Source organism: Scyliorhinus canicula, chromosome 19 (genome assembly GCF_902713615.1).
Source record: "Scyliorhinus canicula chromosome 19, sScyCan1.1, whole genome shotgun sequence".
NCBI lineage: Eukaryota > Metazoa > Chordata > Chondrichthyes > Carcharhiniformes > Scyliorhinidae > Scyliorhinus > Scyliorhinus canicula.
In genome coordinates this window covers 68,434,421-68,450,974 of record NC_052164.1, presented here as the reverse complement: position 1 = coordinate 68,450,974, position 16,554 = coordinate 68,434,421, and the positions used below count along the sequence as shown (strand labels likewise).

The 16,554-nt window shown below is 45.3% G+C and overlaps 1 protein-coding gene across 2 annotated transcripts in view; it reads left to right on the top strand.

The window, feature by feature from the left end:
- Positions 1 to 16,347, top strand: part of LOC119954212 (hepatocyte cell adhesion molecule-like) — a 98,118-nt gene extending 81,771 nt beyond the window's left edge. The window contains exons 5-7 of one of the 2 annotated variants that reach the window (XM_038779241.1): positions 5,226 to 5,299; positions 8,463 to 8,539; positions 12,464 to 16,347. In XM_038779241.1, coding sequence (XP_038635169.1) covers positions 5,226 to 5,299; positions 8,463 to 8,539; positions 12,464 to 12,754 — 442 coding nt within the window. In that variant the 3' untranslated portion in view covers positions 12,755 to 16,347. The remainder of the gene's footprint in view (positions 1 to 5,225; positions 5,300 to 8,462; positions 8,540 to 12,463) is intronic. The other variant, XM_038779243.1, reaches the window with a different exon arrangement.
- Positions 16,348 to 16,554: the final 207 nt, after the last annotated feature.

Here is a 16,554-nt window from a genome sequence, read left to right as displayed (position 1 = left end):
GGCCTCATGTGTCCTGAGGCGGGCAAGATGGTGGCACCCACACGCCGCACGTGTGAGGCGAGCAAGGTGGCGAGGAAGATGGCGGCGCCCATGGGCTGCACGTGTTGTGAAGAGAGCAATATGGCGGTGCCCACAGGCCGCATGTGGTCTGCGAGGAGGAAGATGACGGCGCCCGGGAGTCGCACATGGGAGGCGCCGGGGCAACGGCGGCGACCGAGTGGGCCAGGCACACAGCAGCAAAATGTCCTTTCTTACCGCAGGCCTTGCAGAGCGTGCTCCGTGCCGGGCAGCATTGTTGGGGGTGCTTTGACTGTCCGCAGAAGTAGCACTTGGGTCCCCCGGGGTTGTTTGGTTGCCGCGCGGCGCAGGCCTGGGGATGGCTCAGTGCGGTTGCTGATGAGGTGCATGATTGGGCATTCGCTGGCGGTGCCCATGATGTCCAGGAGGGGTGGGCCGTGCGGTCGGGGACACACGCTTGAATATTGAGCGAGGCGACCATGAGCGAGAGTGTTAGTTTCTTGGTCGCTGCGAAGTCGAGGGTAGCTCCTTCTAAGAATCGCTGGTGGATGGAGGGCGACTCTCTGCCTGTAACAAACGCGTCTCTAAGTAGCAAGTCCAAATGTTCAGAGGCCAAGACAGCCTGACAATCGCAGTCTCTCACTAGGACTTGGAGGGCACGCCAGAAATCCTCCACAGACTCACCGGGGAGTTGATGCCACATGGAGAGGAGGTGCCTGGCGTAGATCTTGTTGGTCTGCTGCTTATAGTTTTCCTTCAGTTGTGCCATGGCCTCAGCGTATGTCGGCGCATTCCGGATGAGGGGAACATGTCCATGCCTAGGCATGTGTCAAGGATCTGGAGCTTCTGTGCCTCTGAGGCTGGTTCAGTCGCAGATCCAAAGGATGCCTCGAAGCAGGCTAGCCAATGTGCGAAGGCTGACTTGGCCTTGTTTGCTTGAGGGTGCAGCTGCAGGCATTCAGGCTTGATGCGGTGATCCATCGTTTAAAAATCCCTGTGTAATAAATTGATGCACTATCAATTACGACGAGACGAGAGTAGAGTAGAGAATAATCAAGGCTTTATTACACAGAGATGTGGAGCCTCCTACAGCTGCTGCTGAAATGGCTGCAGTTCGGAGAGCACACACATTTATACTCCACCTACTGGGTGGAGCCAGCAGGCAGGGATCTACCCCCATACCTGTAGGACAGGGACCTTATCGTAATACCCTCGTATGCAGTGCAGTATATATAATATAATACACAGTGGTGACTACCACAAAGGGGCACACTACCACAGTGAGGTTGCCCACTTTGAACCCTAAGAGGACACTTTCTATGTGATGAAAAGTTAGAAACAGTGGCAGCCCAAAGAATCCAGGTACATAGATCACTAAAATGCCCTGAACAGGCATAGAAAATAATCCAAAAGATTAATGAAATGCTGGCCTTTATATCTAGAGGACTAGAATACAAATGATAAAAGTTATACTTTAGGGGCTAGATTCTCCTTTCCTGAGGCTAAGTGCCAACGGAGGATCCATGGTGTTTCACGACAGGAAAATAAGTGCGATACTCTCACATGCGCAGGGCTGACAAGCTGCAGTCTCGCGTACTCCACACTCCCCACACACGAACCAATTGCGTCGGCAAAGATGGCGCCGGCCATGCCTGACCGCCTACCCGCCCACCCCGACTCCACAGTCCGCCTCCTAGACACCCCCACCACTCCTGCCAGGCCTGGCCGAAGTCCCCCGGCGAGCGACCGAGTGTGTGAGTGCTGGGCACTGTCCACTCACCAGCCCCCTCTCTCCGCAGCTGGCATGCCAGGCTCACGACTGCTGGGACCACATGTGGCTCGCGAACGCGGCCCATCGGATGCGGAACATCACAGGTGGGCTGGCTGATGATGCTCCAGCGGGGTTGCGGCTGCGCATGGTGCGTGGCCTGGTGACGCCGATTTGGAGGGGGCGGAGCATCGCGATCTGACGCCAAACCGGCGCCTGCCCCGATTTCGGTGTTGGGAGGAATTCTCTGCCCAATCGACATTCCTGATTTTGACATCAGGCAGTGGAGAATCCTGCCCTAGGCCTATAAAGCCCTGTTTAGACCATCCCTGGAGTACTGTGAGTAGTTCCGGTCTCTACACGTTAGGATAAAAATATTGGTGGGAATGCAGCTAGATTAACTGGAATGATACCCAACAGTTAAACTATGAGATTGGGTTCCCAGGAATTTAGAAAGTTAAGTGATAATTTAATCAAAGTTTTTATGTTATTAAGAGGAATAGTTGCCTAAATAGAGGTAACCTATTTCTACTCGCTGGGGAGTCTAGGACCATGGGCATAGCCGAAAAAATTAGAACCAGAACTTTTAACAGTGAAATTAGGAAATGCTTCTACATACAAAAGATGGTAAACATTTGGAACTCTCTTCTACAAATGGCAATTGATGCCAGATCAATTGACAATCTTAAATTTGAGATTTATAGATTTTTGTGATACGGGGAACAGGTGGGTATATAGAGTCAGGTCACAGATCACTCCTGATTTCACTGAATGGCAGATCAGGGGTAAGAGATTAAATGGCCTCCCCCTGTTCCTGCACTCCTATGTTCAGAGCAGAGAAGGAGAAACCGTTCCTATTGGTGGGGGAGGGGAGGGAGGGAAGGGAGAGGGGGGGGGGGGGGGTCAAGAAGCAGAGGACACTGATTTAAGTTAAATGGCAAGAGAATCAACTGTGGCAACAAGTGGAATGTACTGTCTGAGAGCGTGATAGTGGCAGATTCAATCATGGCTTTCAAAAGGGAAATGGTTAAGCAGCTGAAGGGAATCAGGCGACAGGAAAAAGGCAGACTCTCTTGTAATGATATGTATAATGTAAGGAGTGTAAAGGGTTAACAAGGTGATGTTCATGTATCTCAACACTAGATGGTACCAGAGAGTAATCTTATAAAAGGCTGCGTCTCCAGGCATTCTGGGAAGAGGTTGTGAAGAAAGATAGTGAGAGGTAGAGATAGATTGTTAGCTGTACTAAAAAAGATATAGATTTCTGGAACATAGATTTTATACTGTTGTTTTATTAGCTATTACTTAGTGGTGTGTGAACCATTTGAAGTAGTGCAAAATAGTGGCACTGCCACCTTGTTTTTGTGGCCAGACCCACTTGTCACCTGTTCCCATTCCCTTCGGAATGTCTGCACGAGAACCTCCTGGCCCCTGGCGGAAACATGGCTTTTCCACTCGAGGCCACCTCTGCCGTGAATGCCTCCCGCCCCCCCATTCTCCATCTATGAAGCTTGGAGCCCTTTCTCTGGCCAGATGTTCCTTGTTCCTTCTATTTAACTGTAGCAATATCAATCAGTTGTAACTATTCATTAAAGAAAAGCAAATGACTGCAGATGCTGGAATCTGAAACTAAAAAGAAAATGCTGGAAAATCTCAGCAGGTCTGGCAGCATCTGTAGGGAGAGAAAAGAGCTAACGTTTCGAGTTCCGATGACCCTTTGTCAAGATTGGACTCGAAAGGTTAGCTCTTTTCTCTCCCTACAGATGCTGCCAGGCCTGCTGAGATTTTCCAGCATTTTCTTTTTGGTAGCTATTCGTTATCCAGTGCAACTTCCCTTTAAGAGAGACTGACTGCCTTTCAATGCCAGGACTCATATACTAGCCTCGTCTACTAGCCTAGCACCTCATTAGGCTCCTTCTTATGTGTTCAGCCATTTAAATGAGAAGGCAGCATAGACTGTGCACTACCTGCCTCTACCTCAACAAGTATAGTCAGGTTACGGATCCCCCAAAAATAGCATGGCCATTTTTTTTAGCTGGTATTAAATTAAACACCGATTAATGTTGTTATTAACCGTGAAGTGTCTTCACTGTACTTCTTCTTATTTTCATTTAATCTCACTCTGATTGCCTGTTTTGTAAAGGGATGTTTTGTCCCAGGTTCTTCGAAGTATGCCGTCATCCTCTGTGAGCAGCTTAAGATCTGGCCCATCATTTAGCAACATCATGCGCTATCGCACAACATTGTCATGTCTGTCATAATATACACACCAGTATATCATGGTGCAGACACACACTGATTGACACACAGCAAGACCAATCAACACACACAACACCGCAGCCAATCACCAGTTAGAGCACACTCACTATAAAGACAGAGGGCACCAGTTTTCCCGCTCATTCGGGATGTAGTCCTAAGAAGGACAGAGCTTACAGCTTGTAGCACAGATCTTTACCATGTGCTGATAGTATAGACTGGTTAGGATAGGCATAGGTCTTTAGTTTAATCTAACATAGTGTCGACCCACAGTGAAAGTATGTTCAACAGTTTCTAGCTTAATCAAATAGTGTTGTACTATTTAAAGCGTTGGTAGCCTGTATGTGTTACTGCTGAGGTAAACACAGTCTCCACAGATCCAGAGTACCCAACACATCAATGTCTTTGCTTTTCAAAGGCTGATGCACCTGCTGTGCACTTTCAGCATCTTGAGTTCCTGCTGACACTAACTATTTATGTGCGAAAGGTGGGAAAAGTGTCAGAGAGACCTGGTGTGACTGTATCCAGAATGAGTCACTGTTTTCAGGAGCTAATGGAGGAATTGGAAAGCCTCTGTTTGTTGGTCAGAAGCCAGGGTGCAATACAACAAAATGTTTCCGATAAATAATAATAATAATGGAGGTGATGACAATATGCAATGAAGGTTGGATTCAGATAATTGTGGGAGCTCTTAGTGAACAGCTCTGAATCTTGCATTATTCCTCATATTACAACAATAGCTACACCTCTGAAATACTCCACTGGCCATAGGTCGGCGCTGAGGGAGTGCTGCACTGTTGGAGGTGCAGGCTTTCGAACAAGAAGTTACATCTCTCAGGTAGACACAAAATTGCTATGAGGTTATTGGAAGAAGAGTTCTTTGATCTCCTGACTAATATTTATTCCACATGCCTCAGGGAAACAGATTATCTGACCATTATCTAATTACGGTTTGTGGAGCTTGCTCTGTGGAAAATGGCTGCTGCATTTCCTACATTACATCTGTGGCTAACTTCATGTGTGCGTGAAAGCGTTTTGGAATGATTTGTGGTTGTGAAAAGCATTATGTAAATGCAAGTTTTACATTCTTTCACATGAGCAATAACTAGCCACAAAGTCAGGAAAATCAGTCTGAACGGCAGTAGTGTTTCAGGCCTCACTATTTTGCCTTATTTGTTTTTAGAAATAAAGGGACCGGAGAGAAAGGAACGTCCCCAGGTTCTGCAGAACGCAACGAGGATCATGATAAACATGAAGGTAAAGTGTGGCATGAGTGGAGTTGGGTGGTGTGTTGGTAATGGAGAGGAGGGTGGAGATCAAAACTCTGGTTCTTAAAATGCCGACTTCAGACCCAGGTTGGTGGGAAAGAGCATCAATGGTCAAACACTAAACCAGTCTCCTGTAGTGAACAACTGTGGATTAAAGGATGCAAAACAGGTTATATCGAACTTCTTTTTGACATAGTAAAGGTGTATGTGGTGGAGATTGGGAATCTTAAGATAAAAGTAAAAGATTAACCAACGCCTGGTGGGCTGACGATGTGCGTTGGATCACTCCTCTTTATTAATACATAAGCACCTTGACACAAAATGATAATCTTTCAGCAAATCCACAGGAATGCTAATTGTGAGAAATAGAAATTCCATCCTGGCTCAAGCGTGAACTCTCCTCCGGTTCCAATCGTATATCTCATGATCGGAGAATCTGGAATCTGTATAAAAATTAGATCAGGGTACTTGTTGCTGGCATCTGCTGCAAACATGGGTATGCTCATTTCCAACACTAACTCCCTGCTCTTTAATGAGCGCCAAAGCAAAATGATCAAAGAAGGAATCAGCGCATTTGATACTCAGGAGCTCCTGGTAATTTCAGAAACAGAGTCACTAATTCGGTTGAAATATTAACATTTAGAAAGGTATGGGGAAAAGTGGAATTAAGGAGATAAATAGCAAAGGGATGATGGACCGAATGGAGAATTGGTCGAGGAATACGAATAAATGGATTCATGAGGGAATTAGATGACCATTTGAAAATAAACAATTTGCAGGATTACAGGACATGTTCATTTGGAGGGCCTGTGCAGACTCAATGGGCTGAATGGCCTCCTTCTGCACTGTATGATTTGATAGCTCTTTCATATGTCTAGTACAATCAAGGTGGGCCTAATGGCCTCCTCCTAAACGGGCCGCCAATGTTGATTAAATGCATGCCTGGAGGTTTCACCACGTGACTTGCCTCCACGCTAAAACCATTAGTCGGCCACACGGCCATCCTCACCTTCCTAGCCCAATCGGTAAAGACTCATTACCTAATTGGATGGTGCTTGACCGTCAGCCAAACAGACTTTTTTTCTGCCATGTTCAATGACAAAGGATGCAATCTGTTTTAATGTCCCGATGATTTTTCTCCAGGGTCGCACACAGCAGTGACCTGGAGATTGATCTTCAATTCCTGGAGACTCCAGGTTAATCCTGAAGGGTTGGCTACCCTACTTCCTATGTCCCTCAGAAGACAAAGCACAGGTTCAATGACAGCAAACAGAGTGTAATACTGTACTGGTACTGTTACATCTCATCATGAAGGGCTTTAAGTTCTACTATTGTAAATATGCTGAGCTGACATCCAGTGGCAAATACTGATTACTGCAAGCATATCAGACTGAAATGAGCACACTACCTGTTTTTCTGTGCAAGTCTATGAATGAAAAGGGAAATCTGGCTGGTCGATATTGGCAACCAATCTGCATTTTGATTATTTTCCACCACTTTCAAAGTTAAAATCAGCCTTGTATATTTCAGGGTTTTATTGAGAGATGTGGGCTGTATGACCCAAGAGTGACCAATTCAGTACTGTACTCACTTTCATAAAGGGAACCAGAACTAATCTGTGCAACTCCAGGCTGGTTTATCTAACGCTTGTGCCATGGGTACTTTTAATCAACAGTAAAAATAGTAAATATCTAGTTGAAGAGCAAATAATTCGAAGAAACCAACATGGATGTCAAAAGTCAATGATTATGGGGCGGGTTTCTTCGTTGGCTGACGGCAAAAAAAAATTTTTTTTAATCGCTAAATGCAATTGGGTGGATAATATATTCCGACACCAAAATTGTGGCGGGTGCTGATTTGACGCCAAATCGCAATTTCTCCATCACCTCGACAACAGCATCAATGCACGTACAGTAAACACCGTTTGCATATCAGTAGCGGGCTTTCCCTGGTATTCTATGGGGCCTCCGAAATACTCCACCGAATGGGCCGAGTTGTCGATGGCAGGGATCGCTTTGTGCTTTTAAAAATCGTTAAACTGCTTTGTGGCTGCTGAGGAAGAGAGAGGGGTGTATGGAAAGTATTCAACATTGCCATAGTTTGCTGACAGTTGTGCCCCTGGCCAGGGCTTCTGTCAGGAACGGGGGAGTAGCGGGGGAGGGAGGTGGGGTCGGGGTGGATGGGCGTGGAACACCATTGCCACATCTGGCAAGGCAGCCATGCAGCTGCACATGCTGCTAACAGCCCACTGTAAACGTAGGGCCACAGATTGTAAAGCAGTCTCCCTCAGGCCACCCCCGCCCCCCAGGTGCTTTCTGGCCACAGCCGACCGATCAGCTGTATGGGTGTGTTCCAGCTCAACTAGTGCCATCTTCTTGGCTAGGACGAGTGTATGTGGGGAGTGTAATATCTGTGTGCGGCTGCCTCCCAAGTGTCAATCACCGACCTGGCGAGTTCCACGCCGTTTTTCATTGGAATCGATTGCAGGTGCTAGCCCCTCCACAGTCGCTGAATCGGTCTAAGTTTGGTGCCAGTTTTGGTGTACTGAAAGTCCACAAATTCTGCCCGTCGTCAACACTTAGTCTCAGGAACAGAGAATCCCGCCCTATATTTGACAAATTGGATTGAGCACTTGGGCAGGTGACAGTATGGTGAACAAGAGAATTGCAGTAAATGTGGTGTTCCAGAAAGCCTTTGGCAAGCTAGCACATAGGAGATTTTGGGAGGAGATTAAAGAATACAGAAAACAGAGAAGTTTAAAAAATGGACACAAAACATGTTAATAACACCTCAGGAGCAGCTCAGTGGTTAGCAATGCTGCCTCATATAACCAGGTGGCCGGGTTCAATTACAGCCTTGGGTGACTGTGTGGCGTTTTCACATTCTTCCCATGTCTGCGTAGGTTTCCTCTGGGTGTTCCGGTTTCCTTACACAGTCCAAAGATGTGTAGGATAGGTGGATTGACCATGCTAAATTGCCAATTAGCGTCCAAAAGTTTATGTGGGGTTACAGGGATAAGGGGGAGCAGTGGGCTGAGGTAGGGTGATCTTTCGAAGGATTGGTACAGATTCAAGGCTGAATGGCCTCCTTCTGAACTGTAGGGATTCTATGATTCCATTCGTGACTTTATATCTATTCCATTTCTTTTCCAGTAGAGTTGCTACCGAAAGCAGTTGAGCATGAACGTGAGCGCAAGAACCCTGTGGGATTGTACGTCATCAAAGAAAAGGTAGAAACATGGCAGTACTCGTGGGAAAGGGTGCCCTGCCTTTGGTTGAAACCAGTCTATCAGCTGTTCAATGATAATCAGGGAAGATATGCCATGAGAACTACTGCAAAAGAATAGTCCAGTTTACAAACTCTAAAACACATACATAAACTTTTAATCTCACAGTTTAGAGACAAATTAATGGCCACAATAAAATATTATTGATGCTGTTTAAAGGAACAGTGTTAACGGTATGTTAATTATATTGATAAGATACACATGGGAAGGACATTGTTAAATAAGTACTTTGAACATTTATAAAGAGAGACTGCTGGGACACTGGGTTGGTAGGTAGATAGGTAGGAAGCAGACATATTTAATACTGCATTCTGTGAGTAAACCTATTATGAAGAAAATATTGGTGCTTAATTTCATACGTCATAGAACAGGCAGCATTTGTTTCCTCACTTAGATTTGCATTTGAATCCAGTTGCAATTAAAGGCTCCTCTATTTGTTCACAGCACATCCCTATCTCTGCCGTTATAGCACTCAATACTCAATATGATATTGAGTGCAGAGCATCACTCAGCAGGTTTCAAAATATTGGGTACAAGAGGGCAACATGCCCCTGACATAGTTTGCCTGGTTTGGCATCCATTAAAGTTTGATGTTACTTTCCTCATTTAGTGTAAAGTAATATTCTGGATTTACATTATCTTTATCACTTAATAGAGATCAGCAATATCTGTCCCATCTTCTCTCAAGCTTGGCACCTTTACTGTCTGGGCGTTAAGCATCACCTTGTAAATCAAGCTCACAGCTTCTCCAAACTGTGTTCCTACCGAGCAAGGATCTAACCGAGAGGAGCCACAAACATTTATCCTCATGACCCATCATTTGTTTCTTTTACTTTGATTGTTTTCCCACATTGTCCTGATTGGATGTTAAAATCCATGACCATCATCACTCTCGTGTTCCTGGACTCCTTCTGTCATTTCAATGTCATTCAGGATACTTACCTTTTGGTGGAATAAGAAGAGCAGTCACAGTTGCTTTATAGATGAATGTAGCTGACAACTTGTGCAGAGGAGGGTCCCACAAAAGCAAAAAAAAAACTTTAATTTATACAGCATCTTTTCAACTTCATAAATGTCCCAAAGTGCTTTGTAGCCATTGAGATCTTTTTTGAAATACGATAACCAATTTCCACACACAATGATCAAATATTCTATTTTTGAGATGTTTTCACTGAAGGCTAAATTCCTTTTTTTAAATTTAGAGTGCCCAATTCATTTTTTCCAATTAAAGGGCAATTTAGCATGGCCAGTCCACCTCTTTGGGTTGTGGGAGCGAAACCCACGCAAACACGGGGCGAATGTGCAAACTCCACACGGACAGTGATCCAGAGCCGGGATCGAACCTGGGACCTCGGCGACGTGAGGCAACAGGGCTAACCCCCTGCACCACCGCGCTGCCCGAAGGCTAAATTCCTTGATATTCTTTGCCTTGGATCCGAGTGGATAGATGGATAGAGAATTCCTCGAATGGGGGGGGGCACTCTCCCCCCCCCCCCTCCCCGACAGGTTTGCAGGCAGAGGGTGGCAATAAAGCCCTATATTAAAGGGGCTTTTCACAGTAACTTCATTGAAGCTTACTTGTGACAATAAGCGATTACTATTATTATTATTGGATGGCCTACCACTGGACTCTTGCCCAGCTTGGAACTCTCCACAATTTTCTGGTGAGATTGGTGAGGCCTATGCTGCCCCATTGCTCCCCCCCCCCCCCCCCCCCCCCCTCACCATCCACACCCTCCCTCAACCTGTCCTTGCTCCAGTTGAGGCCCTTGAGTGGCCAATTAATGACCACTTAAAATTGTGGCTGTGCAAGTGGTCAGAGTCAGTAGAAAGCAGAGAACTTGGGCGGATTGTAAGGTTGGAGGAGGTTAAAAGGATAGGAGGCCATGGAGATAGATAAAAAGAGGAATGAGAATTTTAAAATCAAAATGTTCCCGGTCCAGGAGTTAATACAGGTTAGCGATAGCATAGATTCTGCTTCATCCTTCTCCAGAATGGCAGGCGTGATCCTCCAGCTCTTCCCACTGGCGGGATCTTCTGATCCAGCTGCAGGCCACACCCACGGCAGGTTCCCTGGCGGCGGGATGGGCAAGTCACACAAAATGTGGTCGGCGTCAGCGGGACCAGAAGATCGCATAGGCGGCCAATGCTGAACCACATCCGCGGCCGAGAAACACGCCTCCGGGTGGTGGTGGGGAGGGGGGAATCCTGCCGCACATCTCACAACTTTCTGGTGTTTGGACTTTTCTCTTTCCCCATAACGCTGCAGATTAATCCTCTTCAAGTACATGTCCATCTAGCATTTTAAAGTTCCTATGGAATCTGATTCCAATCAGGTAGAGGTTTCCATCTGTTTATAAAAAAATTATCCTCATTTCCCCTCACTCTGTCAACTATTTCAAATCTTTGACCACTGGTTATGACACACTAGCTGAAAGAAACAATTTCTCCTACTTGTTCTATCAAAACCCCACATAACACAGGTATTTAAAAATTAAGTCTGAACTATTGCTGCTCCAAGGAGAACAATCGCAACTTCTCCAAATTATTGTCTCTGATCCCTGACATCATTCTGGCAGAATCTACTCAACTGTATCAAGGAGCCTTGACACCTGTTCTAAAACCTGGTGCCCGGAATTGTATGCAATGGTCGAGTTCAGACCTAACCAGTGATTTATAATGGTAACACAATAATGTAGCACTCCCGTGGTACTGCACTGAAGTGTTGTGGAAACGTAGCAAATAGCAGGAGGCGGCCATTTGGCCCTTCGAGCCTGCTCCATCATTCATTATGATCATGGCGGATCTTCCAACTTAATGGCCTTCTCTCCCCCCCCACCCCCCCCCCCCCCTCCCCAAATATCCTTTCATCCCCTTCCACCCTAAGTACTATATCTAATTGCTTTTTGAAAACACAAATTTTTGCCCTCTACTACTTTCTGGGGTAATGAATTCCAAAGGCTGACCACTCTCTGGATGCCAATCTAGATAATGAGCTCAAGTCTTGGAGTGGAGCTTAAATTCCAAATCTTCCGATTGAGAGGTGAGAGTTTTTGTTTATTCTATGGGGCGGCACGGTGGAACAGTGGTTAGCACTGCTGCCTCACAGCGCCAAGGACCTGGGTTCAATTCTGGCCTTGGGTGACTGCCTGTGTGGAGTTTTCACTTTCTCCCCATGACTGCGTGGGTTTCCTCTGGGTGCATATGTCCTCCCCTGCATATCCAAAATGTTAGGTGGGGTACTGGGTTACTGGGATAGGTAAGGTGCTCTTTCAACAGATCGTTGCAGGCTCCATGGGCTGAATGGCCTTCTTCTGCACTGTAGTGATTCTATGTTCTTTCATGGGACATGGGCATCATTGACTTGTTGCCTATTCCTAATTACCCGTAACAACAGGACAATCAACCAGATTTCCTTCCCTCAAGGACATTAGTGAACCAGATGGTTTTTTGCGACCATCAACGGTAGTTTCATGGGGTCAGTTTTGGTAAAAAAAATATTTAAATTAAATTCCGCCAGCTGCTGGGGTGGGATTTGAACTCATGTCCCCAGAGCATTTTGATCATGACTTTAGCACAATGTCAAGATCCTGTCTTCGAGCACTGCCAAACTGGCAATACTATTATCCTACTTTAACCCATCCTTTCTCAAAATGCCAAAATGTTTTAACTCCACACTTCTGTCTTTTCTTGCTCGTATATTCTATAAATTGAAACATACCCTTCTTTAACCATGACATATTGCTTTAACTTGTCCTGTCTTTTGGTATGTTCAAACACAAATGGTGCCCCCCGTTATGGACTTCATCCTAAATCATCAAGGCTTGTCAAAAACAAATTACCTTACCCAATCCCATTCTATTCCAGGATTCTCCAGATGCTGAGGAAGACCTCCTAAGTGTTTCCAAGAGTGCAGCAGAACAGGCTGGATTCATAGTTTCCTCTGGGCCTCCTGCTAGATCCCCAAGACCAGCCGGTCGATCGCCCAGGCGATACAACAGGTCTCCCGTCCGATCTCCTGGCTCTACCAGAGCACACAAGTCTCCAAGTAGATCATCCAACTCGCCAGCGCACCAGAGGAGCGCTAACCGCGTCATCCGGCCAGCAGGGGTCCATATGATCATGGAGCAAGACGAAGCGAGTGTGGAAGAAAATTAACACTTGGAAGACCCTGTATTTTCTTCCATGGACATAAAACATGCTGTAGGTGCACATGTATCGGTATCAAAGCCTGGAACATATCCAGAGTTCTGGCCTCCATTACTGCTTTTTTCTGGGTATACATATAATACAGAGTACCATAATCCTCTCTTCCCCTAACCATTGCAACCTAGCTTCTAGAATGAAAACCAAGGTCAGACCCCTCAGAACACTATTATAAAACATCCCTAAACAAATCCCATTTGGAAGGGTGATTGTTGACGCACTCGGGAGGGTAGTTTATTTGCTTCGCTTTTGCCATCACATGTAAGAGACACAAATTCAATTTAACAGTGTGAGCAGATAATGATACGTGCTCAGAACTTTCCTAGTGATCTCCCTGTGGCCCACAATATTCCACAATGCGTGTTCCTAAAGCACTCGGATGTAAAAGATTCCCAGTGTGATGTTCCATGTTGAGCTACCAGTTCTCAGCTAGTGACTTTGGGTGGACACAACAAGGGTTTTGGTTTCCTTGGGTTGGTTGGGGGGCGGGGGGGAGAAGGGGAATTGGATTTCACTGCTAACCATTACCCTGCTGAAAAATTCCTGTTTTTGCATATGAATTGAACAAGATATTGGGCTCAATTTTGATACCACAGTATCAATGCTTATGCATGAAGACTAGCCACTTTGGCAGGGGGTGAGAGGTTGCAGTGGTGTGATCTGTGTCCATGATGGGAGATAATTGGTAAACAATGTTGTTTCCTAGATGGTAGCACCCTCTGAAAGGGCCAGAACGAACTCTTCAACCAGCAGAATGAAAGTCACACAACCTCCTCTTAACTAGAAACTGAGATGAGCCACTGTGTAAGAGAACCTCTTAGGGTCAGCCTGGCTCAACTGAGATTGGCTCCTCAAGTCAGGGTAATCTCAGGATTTCTAACAAAGCAGGTCAATCTAAACAAGAGAAAATCACTACACAAGCAGATAGGAAAACTGCAAGGAAATTGGTATACTCAGGTGGTAACATGTTGGTAACATGTCTGGTTAATCGAGTGTGGAGTGGGTCAGCAAGAGGAAGCTCAACTCAAACCCATTACTAACTTAGTCAACTAGAATCAACCCAACCAACAGAAGGGACACCAGATAGGACACCTTTAGGATGGAATTGTATATTTAAGGGAGTAACAGATATTGGTTATTTTATACAATATGGTGTGCATTAAACATAGACACGTGGTTGATGTTTTGGTAACTGGTCAATCCTGATGGTCACTTCTGATCACTATGTACTAACTTCCTGATCATTGAAGTTAATGACCATGGGCAGGGTCGCACTGCTGCCTCACGGCAACAAGGTCCCAAGTTCGATCCCGGCTCTGGGTCACTGTCCGTATGGAGTTTGCACATTCTCCCCGTGTCTGCTAGGGTTTTACCCCCACAACCTAAAGATGTGCAGGGTAGGTGGATTGGCTATGCTAAATTGCCCCTTAATTGGAGAAAATGAATTAGGAACTCTGAATTTATTTTTAAAACGTTAATGACCGTGGACATCAAATGAGCACAGAATTGGACTTGGCTGTGATGCTTACCATAGTTGAACAGTCAGCCACCATGCCTCCCACATAAAGAATGTCCATTGCGGTGAGGTACCGCAGAGCTGCTTGGTGCATGGCCCTTATCCCAGTACATTTAGTAGAGGAGGGAAGACAATCAGGAAATGGAATGCTTAGAACAACTTTGTTCCCAGTTCTCAGTCCCAATAGTGGCTAGCACCTTAACTTATTCAAGTGTCCAGTCAGTTTCTTCCCCTGAAACTCTCTGCGGCCAATAATGAGAATGGGGAGTCTGACTGAGCCTATCAAGAACTTTTAACCACTACCAATCCAAACCCTCTGCCACTCATGGGCCTTTGCCTCTCCAGAACCTCCAGCTCACTGCCTCTCCCAAAGGAATGCCTCTCCCAAGCCTCGGTCACTCCTTTACCTCCTGCTCCATCGAACTTGAGCCGGTCATGACAAGATGCTGGAGAGTTCAGGACTGGGCACTCCTCTCGCTGAACCTCTCCTGACATTCCTTGCAGGTCTGGTAGTCCTCAATAGCATAATCATTCTGGAAAATATAGCGACAGGTTCATTTCTTCGAAGCAAGTAAAGGTCTGCAGCCCCCAACATAGCGAACTGAAAATGTTTGAATCTCTTTGTGTGTTGTACAAGGAGCCAAAATCGCAACACCGCATCTAATCACTTTCCAATTTTTAACATAATGCTTTTTAATCCATCTATGAGCGCTTTGGATTTCCTTGCAGCTTAATGTTATCTTGGCAAAGCTGTGCTAATATAGTCAATCTATTTGATTCCTCCAGAACAAGTCCAAATTACTGTGGGGTTCCCTCAATGACCCCCACATTCCACAGTCGCTTCCTTTGTTTTGGTAAAATTCTCTTTTTTTTCTACTCATAGTGTCATCTTGGCTCTCCCAGTGTTGTGGACCAACCGCGAGTCAAAATATTGGGCATGGTACTGCACTTTTCCCCCTGCCTGTGCCCACTTTTTTAGATTTTGAGTTCGCCCACTCACTATAAGGAAGTGGTTGGCTTTTGTTCAGTGGTTTCACTGTGCTACAGTATTTGGGAGGAATGGGTGCAGACACGGGCACAACTCCACATCTCAACATAGTGGCATTGAACATTGGGACCTCCAGCGTGCTACGTCTGGGTGACTAACAAACCAATGCATCAGATGTGGTTTTACACTTGGGAGAGCAGATTATGAATGTTCGGCCCTTTACTGACCTCCTGAGACCTTTAACATTAAACCTTCTCTCCCAAAAATCTGTTGAGGTTGGGTATACAGAAAATTTCAACTTGATGTTGATCGGCTTTTTTAAAGATATTAAGAGATATGGGTTGTAATATGCCTTTAAGGGATTGCAGCATGGCAACACAAGAAGGGAGTTTGTCCTTGCTGCAATCTCTTAAAGGCACATTACAACAGTATGGAACGAAGGTGAATAAATGAAATTAAGATACAGATTAGCTATGCTGCTCCTGACTAGAGAAAAAGGCTCAAGATGCTGAATTTCCTACTCCTGTCCTATATTCTTATGTTCGTCTGTCTCAGTAAGTGATAATCTAGCTTGTGCTGTTCAGTAAAGTGATGTGGTTTCAACTAGTTGAAAGCAAGAATCTCTCGTATACTGTCCATATCAGAGAGGTGAGGTGTGCTAGTGATTTGCATGTATAAATATGAACAATATTCACTGGACAGGATATGCTCTTCCCAGCCTCAATCACTCCCAATGCTCATTGTTAGCCTATGATAGCATGTGAGCAGATCTGATATAATCCAAATTTGGTGCTTGCTTTAGATAATGAGAAGCCTTTGAATTGTTTAGACACCAATAGTATGGATGGACTACTAATGTGTACGCGGCCTGTTTTTGCTCTGGTACCTGAATAGAACATTATTTCAGGTTAATATTTGGACAACTCAGCCATCGTTTTGAGGCATCCAGGTGTGTGTTAGCAATTTAGACACTGCAAAACAGAAGAAATTGACAAGAAACTGTGTCAAACTATCAATAAAGGTTTATTGCAGATTCCTGTATCTCAGTCTCAACTAATTTTTTGAACAATCTGTTTCAGAATAGTTGCTGCTGCCCACTTAGCTCTTTTCGGATCAGTAGGATATTCCACATATGACCTACGTGGGATCAATAATATCCAATGTTGTTGCTTCAGTCTTGGTTAATCAAACTGCTTCACTACAAGGTCTTGGAAACTGATGTTAGGAATCTATTGAAAGACCTCCGTA